This window comes from Blennius ocellaris (assembly GCF_963422515.1).
Source record: "Blennius ocellaris genome assembly, chromosome: 18".
Taxonomy (NCBI): domain Eukaryota; kingdom Metazoa; phylum Chordata; class Actinopteri; order Blenniiformes; family Blenniidae; genus Blennius; species Blennius ocellaris.
The window spans coordinates 19127757-19139968 of NC_137667.1; the positions used below are offsets into that span (position 1 = coordinate 19127757).

Consider the following 12212-nt stretch of genomic DNA (forward strand, 5'->3'; position numbering starts at 1 on the left):
ATGGTCGGCCAGCTGGTGGTGGTGCTGCTGGTGCTGTGGGTGGTGCAGGCCATGGAGGTCTGTCCTCAACCTTGTCGATGCTCCAGGAAGGCTGGACCTCAGAAGTCGGAGGTCAACTGTCATAAGAAGGGTCTTCGTGTGTTTCCCTCTCAGCTGCCCAGCGATGCCTGGATTGTTAAACTGGGTAAAGTATCATGTCGACTTCCTGTCTAGGTCCTGTCAGGTTGCTTACTTGTTCCTGTCTAGTTACTGTATAGTTCATGTGTAGTTCCTGTCTAGTTCCTGTGTAGTTCCTGTCTAGTTCCTTTCTAGTTCCTGTGTAGTTCCTGTCAAGTTCCTTTCTAGTTCCTGTGTAGTTCCTGTCAAGTTCCTGTCTAGTTCCTGTATAGTTCATGTGTAGTTCCTGTCTAGTTCCTGTGTAGTTCCTGTCTAGTTCCTTTCTAGTTCCTGTGTAGTTCCTGTCAAGTTCCTGTGTAGTTCCTGTCAAGTTCCTGTGTAGTTCCTGTGTAGTTCCTGTCTAGTTCCTGTCAAGTTCCTGGGTAGTTCCTGTCTAGTTCCTGTCAAGTTCCTGTGTAGTTCCTGTGTAGTTCCTGTCCAGTTCCTGGCAAGTTCCTGTGTAGTTCCTGTCTAGTTCCTGACAAGTTACTGTCTAATTCCTGTCAAGTTCTTGTGCAGTTCAAGCACACATCAAGTTCCACCCAGAATTACCCCTCTCTCCCAGAATTACCCCACGCCTCCTGAATACCCCTCCCGTTCTCTTTTTTTCATTTTTTTCCCACAGATGTTATTTGAACAACATTGTGATGTGCTGACATTCAACATTTGTTCTTCTATGGCACTGCCACATATAGTGTAAGAAAACATCAAACTTTAATTATTTGTGTGCGTGCGTGTGTGTGTGTGTGTGTGTGTGTGTGTGTGTGTGTGTGTGTGTGTGTGTGTGTGTGTGTGTGTGTGTGTGTGTGTGTAGGGGAGAACAGCATCACAGACCTGAAGCCTCACACTCTGAGATCCATTCCAAACATTGAGAGTCTGAACTTGGAGCGAAACGCCATCAGATCCGTTCATCCTCAGGCCTTCGCCGGCGCCAAGCAGCTGATGCTCCTAAACCTTTATGGGAACCACGTCTCCAGCCTTCCCCCCAGAGGCTTTCAGGTAAAGCGTCACGGGGCAACAGCCTCACCACCAAAACCCCGAGAACACAGAAACACTGTCTCTGTGTCTGCAGGACCTCTTGAACCTGCGATTCCTCATGCTGGGCCAGAACCACATCGCCACCTTGAGGCCGGAGGCATTCAGTGGCCTGAGGAACCTGTCGGACCTGGACCTCCCTCTGAACGCGCTCACCCTGCTGCCTTCCAACGCCTTCAGGCCTCTGATCGCCCTCAAGGTTTTGGACCTTTCTGTGAACCGCATCGAGAAGATTTCCCCGAAGGCCTTCTCTGGACTCAGGCGGCTCCTCTTCCTCAACCTGGACAACAACAGGTGCTTCAAACGCTCACCTCCAGACGAACTGACCCATTGGTTCACCAAGCATGGTCCAAAGTTCATGCTTCAGGAGAGTCAGTGAGGAGGTTCACCATCAAAGCTCATGTTGCTGGGCCTCAGGGTCAGGGTTCACTGTTTCAGGCTTTGACCAATTAGAAGAAACTTCTTTCAGGACTTTGTTTCTGCAGAACTCCGTTCAAACAAGCAGAACCAATAATCTCCGAACAGTAGAACAGAGAAGAGATCAGCTGATCTTGGACTCAATAAGAAACATGATAGCATAGCAACAAACCCTAACCTCTGACCCCTAACCCTAACTTCTGACCCTGACCTCTGACCCTCACCCTAACCTCTGACCCTGACTTCTGACCCTAACCCTAACCTCTGACCTTGACCCTGACCCTAACCTCTGACCCTGACCTCTGACCCTAACCCTAACCTCTGACCGTGACCCTAACCATATCCTCTGACCCCCTCTCAGGCAAAAAATATTTGCCCGACAACTGTTCCTAGGAGTTGTTTCCAAAATATGTGGATAAAATCCATCAATCCATCCTTGTTTCTCAAAAATTACAATGTTGACTTCAAAATGGATATTAAGCGTTTCGCCAGGTGTAGGGGTGAGTAGGCATTCAAAATAAAAGCCCCAAAAGTCCTTCAAAATTAAAGTCCCTGTTTAATAAAAATGACACCAAAACCCTAAAAAGTATATATTTAGCAATTAGTTAGATTAGAGTTTAGTTGGCTTTTAAAGTAAAAGCCCCCCTCATTTTCCAAAATAAAAGTCTCTTTTTGTTAAAACCTTCAAAATGTATATTTGATCAATATTAAAAAGGGCCAGAGGTCATGATTCATCAACACCTCCACCCTTCTCCACTCTCCTCTCTGCAGCCATAGACACCATCAACCCTCTCCACCCTCCTATTATGTAATATTGTCTAATCATGTGGCTCTTTTAGAGCTGCAGCTGTATCTCTACTCCAATATTCAGAAAAGAAGATTGAGAAATCAGTTTTAATGTAAAAGTGAAAGGAAATAATGTGCTTTGATTTTTGATATTTGCTCTGCTTGTGTCTCCAGATGAATGAGTTGACTTCTTCCAGCTGTTTGTCTCTTTCAGCCTGAAGACTCTTCCTGCCGGAGCCTTCAAGTCCTTGTCGTCCTTAGAGATGCTGGTTCTCGACAACAACTTCCTGTCCACGCTGACGGCGTCGACTCTGGACGGCCTGACAAACCTGCAGGTAAAAAGTTCTGTTCGGAACATTTGAAACTGTTCAGCCACGAGCTCTGAAGCACTCTGGAACGCTCTGAAACACTCATAAATATAAATTATTACTGTTATTATTATCAATAATTTGTTACTCGACTGTGTGTCTATGAATAAGCAGTTTGCTGGACGTTGTTCCAGGAACTCTACCTGAGGAACAACGAGCTGGACCAACTTCCAGCTGACGTCTTCACCAACGTGGCCAAGCTTTCTCAGCTGGCGCTGAGTGGAAACCGCCTGAAGACTGTGGACGGCGGCATGTTCGTGCAGATGGCTGGTAGGAGGAGTCTGAGCAGCCTCCGTTGGGACATGGCTGTATCCTGACGCTCTCGTCCCTCCCAGGGCTGAAGAAACTGGGGCTCCACGACAACCCCTGGCAGTGTGACTGCCACTTGGTGTCCTTGGTGCAGTGGTTGGGCCAGACCAACGCCACGCTGTCCCCGCGGGACGCCGTGAAGTGTGCCAGTCCCCCACAGCTCCAACGCCGGAGCCTCGGAAGCCTCGGCGGCGACACGCTGGCCTGCGGCACCTAAAGCCACCAGAGCAGGACCCGGACCCGGGGAGTCCAGGCTGATCTGGCCAGTGTGTTGGTTCTTCTCCTGCTTCTTCAAGCTGTAATCACTGGACTGGTTTACAACATCTGCAGGTCTTCGTCTTGAGGTTCAGGAAATGAGGCCTCGTCATGTTGACCACAGAGGAACTTCACTGGGTTTTACCCCGTCCTCACAATACTCTGCTCTTAAAGCCCCAAAGTAACATCATATTTGACAAATATTCACATTCTTTCTCTTTTATAAACCCCAAGATGAACATTAGAGTCACACTGCATGTTAGAAGTGTCAAAATGAGACAGTGAGAGAGTGAGACAGGGAAACAGTGAGAGAGAGACAGTGAGAGAGAGACAGTGAGAGAGTGAGACAGGGAAACAGTGAGAGAGTGACACTGAGAGTGAAACAGTTAAACAGTGAGTGACAGTGAGAGTGAAACAGTGAGAGAGAGACAGGGAAACAGTGAGAGAGAGACAGTGAGAGTGAGACAGTGAGAGAGTGAAACAGTGAGAGAGAGACAGGGAAACAGAGAAAATGAAACAGTGAGAGTGAGACAGTGAAACAGTGAGCGAGTGAAACAGAGAGTGAGACAGTGAGAGAGTGAGACAGTCAGAGAGTGATCCAGTGAGAGTGAAATAGTGAGAGAGTGAGACAGTGAAATAGTGAGAGAGTGAGACAGTGAAACAGTGAGTGAGTGAAACAGAGACTGGGACAGTGAGAGAGTGAGACAGTGAGAGTGAAACAGTGAGAGAGAGACAGGGAAACTGTGAAAATGAAACAGTGAGAGTGAGACAGTGAAACAGAGAGTGAGACAGTGAGAGAGTGAGACAGTCAGAGAGTGATCTAGTGAGAGCGAAATAGTGAGAGAGTGAGACAGTGAAATAGTGAGCGAGTGAGACAGTCAGAGAGTGAGACAGAGAGTGAGACAGTGAAATAGTGAGCGAGTGAAACAGAGACTGAGGCAGTGAGAGAGTGAGACAGTGAGAGAGTGAGACAGAGAGTGATCCAGTGAGAGTGAAATAGTGAGAGAGTGAGACAGAGAGTGAGACAGTGAAACAGTGAGCGAGTGAAACAGAGACTGAGACAGTGAGACAGTGAGACAGTGAGAGAGTGACACAGTGACGCTGTAACAGCAAAGCCTTGCTTGTCCTCCACAGGTCCCGGTCCTGACGTCCTGCTGGACAGAGAGACAATCAACACCAGGCTTTGCTGTGAGACAGTCGGTGGCTGTTTGTCCTCCGGTCAAGTAAACAACATGTTCCTGCTGTTCCTCCGTCTCGTCTTCAGCTCCAGTGGCTGAAGCTGTATGTAACCAAGACATCTATAAGGATGCAGCTTATTTTACCAAGCGGGGCCAGAAACGGCGTCCTGCCTGCTCACACAACGTGACGGCTTCACGCTCACCAGCATTCTTGAGGGTAACGATGAGAGGAAGGGCCTCCATGTGGCTCTTTTCCTTTTACATGCTCATTCTTTTACATGCGTTTTGTTCTCGTGCATCTCAGATCCCTTGTAACATGTTACATGAATTAAATATCACATTTTATGCTTTGCAGCAGCGCTGTGTACATTTGTTCTGTGTACATTCAATTATTCAGGATCTTTGTGTCCAGCCAATAGAACCTTCCAGATAGACTGAAGACTGTGCCCTTATGTTAAAACCCTTGTCTTGGATGGTTGCCACTGGTTGATGATCGATCAACTCAAAAATATCAATAAATAAGTGAAATAGAATTGAATTCGAGTTCCATAGTTCTTCACACCAATGGTTTGTGACATTTCTCAGGATAATTTCTACCATTTCACTGAAGTCTAATTAAAGCATGTTACTTTGCTTCCTTCAACGCCTAACCAGAGAAGGCGCCCCCTAATGGCTGCAGTTATTATCACATAGAGGACAGTCCTGTCTCAGTTATGTCTATAGCAGCCATTATTTGCAAAAATAATAAATAAATAAATAATAGTATTGCACAGGGGCGTGTATGTGCATGTGTATATGTATACATGGGTTTTTGTTGGTTGTGGAGGAAAAGGAACCATTGATGCGCTTCATCAGTCACATTTATTCCAATACAATGTCAGGAATCATTCGTGTCATCTAGAGAGTCTGATATCGTCTTGTTGGTGTGTTTGCTTTCTCTTTTTTTTCTCTTACCCCCTCCTTCTTGGGGGGCCGGTCCGTGGTTTGTCGGGCCAATCGCCTTCTTGGGTTGCGGTGCTGGGGGGGTCCTCGTCCCTGCCTCTGTGGGGCTGCTGGGTCTTGTCACAGGAGCGGGGCAAACGTCTTTTACTTTTTCATTTTCATCAAGTCACAGAATAAGCAGCTTTGTAGACGAAAATGAAAATGCACTTTGGACTGATTGATTATTCATTTTTATTTATGAGTCAAAAAAGTGCAGTTTAATGTGAAAATGAAACCGTATTTCTGTTAATACAGTGCAAATATATTTTTTAGCTACATTCGCTTCCATGATAGTGAACCTTTATTCCGCCAGCGCTGACGAACCGACTTCTTCATCACCGTCTTCTTCCTCACCATCTTATCTAATATCTAACTTACCAGCTAAATCAACAACAATAACTGGAGGTTACTTGAACACAGTCCTGAATCCTTCTATTGATCGTTCTGGGAATACAAAACAAATCAAAATCAGCCAATGTTATTGAAGAATACATGGCGGACTTTGGCCTTGGCGATGGTAGAAGCCCACAAAAAGGAGAAGACAATTTTTTTCCACAGTGCATATTAATTTTTAAAAATAGACTTCTTTTTCCACAAACAACTAAAATATCAATAAAATCAAGTCACCGATCATTATCAGTGACCACGCTCCAGTGTCGATGAGCTTCCCTGCTGACTTTAAACCACAGACAACATGGAGATTTAACATTCCCTTACTTAAAGATAATGAGTTTGAGGAGATGATCCGGAGAGAGTGGGCAGACTTCTTAAAAACTAATGACTCTCCAAATATATCTCCACCGTTACTCTGGGAAACTGGCAAAGCTGTGATGAGAGGCAATATAATATCTTTCTCCTCTTACAAGAAAAAAAAAACAAGAGCAACAGGCAATAATAGATTTGGAGAAAAACAGAAAAGAATTCATAGAAAAACATACCAAAGACCCCTACAGCCACCTGCAAAAGGCAAGATCAGAACTAGACACGTCTTATCAAAACAAAAACCCCCAAAAAACAGCTTTCATCTTGCAACCAGGAGGCGCTGTGCATATTTGAGCTTGAGCAAGAGAAGAGACATTAAAAAGACACGTTCTCAACTGTTAAATGAAAATCACCCTCTTTTAGAAATACTAAACTTACCACCTACAGGCAAAAAGCTTATTGCTAAATTTGCCAGTTGCTTCATGGTATCCATAACATCAGCAGGCGGTGTTAAAAAAGCATGGGAAAAGGAACTAAGAACAACAATACCAAAACTACATTGGGAACGGACACTATCTCAAATTCACAATTGCTCAATTATAACAGCAGACATAGGCTCATGCAGTTTAAAGTGATTCATCGTTTCTATTATTCCAAAGTTTCGTTACATAAATTTTATCCCGATGTATCTCCATTATGTGATAAATGTAAATCAGCTGAAGGATCACTGTCGCATTCATTTTGGGAATGTCCTATTATTCAGCCATTTTGGTCTAGTGTCTTTTTCTTTTATTCAGGGGTGTATCAGAGAAACCTTGTCCCTGACAGAGACATGGTCTTGTTTGGGTGGTCCTCAGAAACACAAAATCTTCCACAGCATATTAGGGCCGCGTTGCTTCTTGGGACTGTTTTGGCGAAAAGACTCATCCTCAAAGAGTGGAAAACTTCATCTGCACCGAACTTCAGGAACTGGCTACATGAACTGGTGAACGTAATAACTTTGGAAAAAATAAGGTTTATAAACTCAAAGAATATGAACATATGGGAAACAACCTGGAATCCCCTACTGGAATACATCGAGTCATAACTTATAGGCAATTTTTTTTTTTTCATTTTTCTTTACACATTATTTTGTATTTCTTTTCTATTATTCTTATTTTTACAAATTTTTTTCTGTATGATGGTTTCAAATGATAGTTAAGAAGGTAATTATATTTGTACTTATGTTTTTTTTTTTTTTGGTGTGAACGGTGGAGGGGTCCTCAGGAAGTGATCCACTGATTGCCTCCTGGGAGCCCTTGATGCCGAGCAACACTCATCCATCTTGCTAAGGTCTGGATCGTCTCCTGATCCTGAACCAGTGCAGGATGGATGAGTATAGATAATATCTGGGAACTTTTTCCAACAATGCCTGTACCCCAAAAACCTTGATTTGTGAAATCTTTAGTGCGCCTTTCTCCTCAAGTGTGCATCTGTGTGTGCCTGAATGGACGTGTGCGAGTGTGAATGCAGTGTGAGTGAACAAAGTGTGAGTGACCAATGTGATGTGATTTTATTTGTAAAATTGAATAAAAATATATTGAAAAAAAAAAAAAAAGACACGTTCAACCAATCGTTCAATGCTTGTCAGAAAGAACTCCGACTGTGAACCACCATACGTTCAACGACCACCGGACCACCGCCGCATGGACGTTTTCACCATCAAGTAATGCCACATGGATGTATCACCACTTCTGAGTTGATGAGATGTGTGATAAACTGAAAACTGGTGAATTTTGTGGTATAATACCTTCAGCTGCTTTGTTTCAAGAGCCTCCTGATGAGCCACAGAGAACATGATGGTACAGAACTGCAGTCGGTATGTGTAACGCCAAACGCCCTCGTCATTGTGTGTGTTGTGTCGCTTGTACCTACATTTGCACTCACTCTATGGTCTGTAGCTCCATAATAAATAACTCCAACAACTTCACTAAATTCCTCTGCTACATGATCAGTGGCAGCATGTCCTGTGTCTACAGTCTCGGCTTGGTCTATGACTTCTCTCATCGACTCAGTGGAAGGTTCTTGCGGATCCTCCGGTAAGGGAGCCGCCATGTTTTTAAAACTCTTAAGGCCAAAGCAATGTGTTTGACTGGATCAGCGTTAGCCCCGCCCACTGACTTTGACAGGTGAGTTGGATAGATGAAATAAATTCATAAAGCAGTGCAACACGGGACCATGAAATAGTGATAGTAGCATTAAATAGTGAAATGATTAAATGTTTTTATATAAAATGTATTCATGTTTTAATTATTTATTGACACATTTATTTATTTATTTATTTGTTTATTTGTCTATTTATTTATTTAATTTTAATAAATTAACGATGTATTTTTTACATTTTATTTAATGCTGTATGTATGTATGTATGTATGTATGTATGTATGTATGTATGTATGTATGTATTTATTTATGTATTTATTTATTTAATTTTGGGACATCCAGTCCTCGATACGTAACAGCTGTGCAGTTGAAAAGTTAAAAAGCTGCTTCCCCCTTGAGGAGGTGTGGCCTGTGCTAAGAGGGCGTGGCTTGTGACACTGGGGGCGTGGCCTTCAAGTTCGACTGCTTACTCTCAGAGTGTGAAATGTCCTGGCAAACAATAATTTGGGGCGGCTGGCCGATGCCGACCTTTGTCCTGGTTGTTGTGGGAGTCCGCCGGGCCGAGAGAGCAGCCAACCAGAAGAAAACATGACAGAACAGCGTGTTTGATGCTCTCAGGATACATCGCAGTCAAGAACTGCTTGGTTCAGGTCACATGAGCTCTGAAAAGTTTTGTGAGCAAAGTGTTTTTTTTGGAAAATGACAGAGCAACGCTGGCTCAGCAGGACGGTGTGAGATGACCCTGCTGATGGAGCTGTCAGAATGTAGCCAGGCAAACAGCTTGTTCACACCGTCCTGCTGCTGGGTTCTTCTCGCTCTCAGTCCCTGTCTGTGTTTGCTCTCAACTCAGTCCTGAACTCTGCCTGAGCCGAGGAACGGTCCAGACAGTTTCCAAACAAAACCTCTCACGAGAATCTGGAGGAAAGATGTGATGAGTGTCCAAACTTCCCGCTGCAACAAGCTCAGGTTGTCCTGCAACACATCCAGTTTCTCCTTATGAAACGCAAACGTAACTTCATGTTAACCAGATAACCAGGTGAATGGTATGAATCAAGGGCAAGAGGAACAGCGTATTAAAGAATCTCCTGCAGGGATTCATGAAACGCTGACGTAAAGGCAGCAGAGTTTTGTCCATAAGCCTGTTTGTCCTTGCTGCTCGCTGCTTTGAGGTCATTGTCATCATTGTTTATGTTCGGTGTGACCCTAAGAAACTACACAAAGCTTAGCGTTCCAACTTCTCCCGTTCTCCCTCTGCTTGCGTCACGAACAAACAGGGATACTTAGGATATTATGAGGTCATGAGTCAAAATGCTCAAGCGCCACAATCACACACGATATGTCGATAACCTGTTAATTAAACATTTCAAACACGACCTACTGGTTTGCCGCTGAGTTGCGCTCCAAAGCTCACGATGTCCTTCAACAGCCAGCAGTGATTCATGCGTACTTTTATCATTCCAAATTACAGAATTAAACAGTTTTAATCCCCTGGGGTAGAAAATACCAGCATAGTGTTGTAGCACCGGAGCCTCAGGACAAAACGCGCCCTCACTCATTAAAGGTCATTAATTCATGTTTTTGTTGCTGCGGTCATTAAAAGCCCGCCCCAGGGGAATGGCTTTCAGAGGATGAGAGCAGAGGTTAGGTCAACAGCAAAAGAAAAATAACAGAGGGAAGGTCACTCACCACAAAGTCAAAAATCAAAGCGGAACGGTTTTAAAGAGGAATGAGCGCTTCCTGCCATGATTGACCATCTTGGGTATTTCTTGTATGTTGTGACAGAACAGACAGATTGGACGTCTCACTGACCCTTCAGATGAGTTCAGACTAGACCTCCGTCTGGATGACCATTACGTCACCTCATCGTAACAAGTATGACGATAGAACCGGATGCTTCTGCAGTTACTCCTTTCAATTAATGACTGTGAAATAAGTTACAACGAGAAAATTCCAGAGGAAAGTTTTTGTGCCTGCCTCCTGCTGACCAGTACCCCCTAAATACTGCCATATGTACTTTGTCATTTAAAAAGTGTATTTAATAATCACAGAATCAAACTCACAAACTTTATTTCCACAAAGCAGGAGTCAGTCGTCCATTTCAGGGTTGAGACAACAAAACAAGGTCTTGAAGACCCTGTCCATCGTCTCTCTCACTCGCATGAAACGACTGGTGGAGGTCGAGCCCAGAGGGACGTCTTCTGCTCCACACTTTTCATCAGATGAACCAGAGGCTTCCTCCTCATCATTGACTCTCTGTTCTGTGACAAAAACGATGGATACGGCGGCGGCGACGTCACTGAAGGTCCCCAAGAGCTCACAAAGGCCCGAGTTGGAGTCCTGGAGGGGTCCTGGTGGGATCTGAAGCCTGATTATTCCGATGGACAGGCCTGGAAGGGACCACCGAGGGGTCCTGGTTGAAAAAAAAAAAAAAAAAGAGGCTCCGCCTCCGTTGTCGTGTTGAATATAACAAAGCAGCAAACAAGGAAGTACTTCAGCTTCCAGCACCTTTGAAACAAGAGCTCAATGTTTAGTTCAAACTTTTTCTTTTAGATATTTATAATAGTGAGGATATCCACTGTTAAACTGTGTTGTTGCAAAACAAAACAAAAAACACGTGAAAAGTTTAATGTCTAAACATAAATAGCCTGGTTAATTGAACCACCTTAATATTGGCTGAGTTCGTAAATTACTGCAATTTCCGAAATATTGAACACCCAACCGAATGAAAGAAATAAATTAAGTTGGGAGTTACGTGATGCACCTGAACACATCACCCATGTAGCTGTGATCAGTAAAAATACATAAATTAGCTGCATCATTGTTCAAGACTTGTGAAAAAAAGCAGCAGGTCTGGAAATTACGGTAACATCTCCTCTTTCTTGTTGTCCAAATAGTTGAAATGATTTGTTTTGCCACCCATCAAAAACAGTTAGATGAAGGTTGTATGTGGGACATTTAATGAGCTTCAAACTATAATTTTTTTTTACAAAATTTACAAATTAAAGAGTAAAACTCTCCTGAAGATGGCTCACAGAACCTCATCTCCTGAACAGAACCTCGTCTACCTAACAGAACCTCGTCTACCTAACAGAATCTTGTCTACCTAACAGAATCTTGTCTACCTAAAAAGAACCTCGTCTACCTAACAGAACCTCGTCTACCTAAAAAGAACCTCGTCTACCTAACAGAACCTCGTCTACCTAACAGAATCTTGTCTACATAACAGAATCTTGTCTACCGAACAGAACCTCATCTACCTAACAGAACCTCGTCTACCTAACAGAATCTTGTCTACATAACAGAATCTTGTCTACCGAACAGAACCTCGTCTACCAAACAGAACCTCTTCTACCTAACAGAACCTCGTCTACCTAACAGAACCTCGTCTACCTGACAGAACCTCGTCTACCTGACAGAACCTGGGACGCTGGAGCCCTGAACCTTTCCATGATCAATACTGTGAGCAGTGATAATGAGCGTCTGCAGAACTCCAGAGAGCTGCTAATGAGTGTGTGGTGGTTTTCAAAAGGAGCTGAGCACAGCGAACTGACGAACATTTAGCTCGTCTGAACTTTTTCAAACTCAAAGCTGGAGAGCAGCATTGTTTACTTCCTCACCCCTTTTAGACCAAACATGGTCTTATGGGACAAAGTTCCTGAAAACATTAAATCAGCCAAACTTCATCAGTGTGAACTTTTTCTCCTCCATGGCACTAATGAAGTCACATCTTCAACATGTGAAAAAAGCTCAGGTACCTGAGGAAGCCAACAGCTGGAACAACTACGAGGGGTTGACCTGCTGATAACACCAAAATACAGAATAATCTTAAATTTAATTAAAAAATCTTGAAGGTTTCTTACAAAATTAAATTGACTTGCTGTAT

General features: G+C 43.7%; 1 protein-coding gene across 1 annotated transcript; it reads left to right on the forward strand.

Annotated features, from left to right (window-relative positions):
* Positions 1–3288, forward strand: LOC308143579 (uncharacterized protein; the record flags this gene model as incomplete). The annotated part of the gene is made up of 6 exons (XM_080514441.1): positions 1–184; positions 971–1155; positions 1229–1485; positions 2609–2729; positions 2897–3032; positions 3098–3288. The coding sequence occupies 6 exons, from the start codon at positions 1–3 to the stop codon at positions 3286–3288; spliced, it is 1074 nt and encodes a 357-aa protein (XP_080370567.1).
* Positions 3289–12212: the final 8924 nt, after the last annotated feature.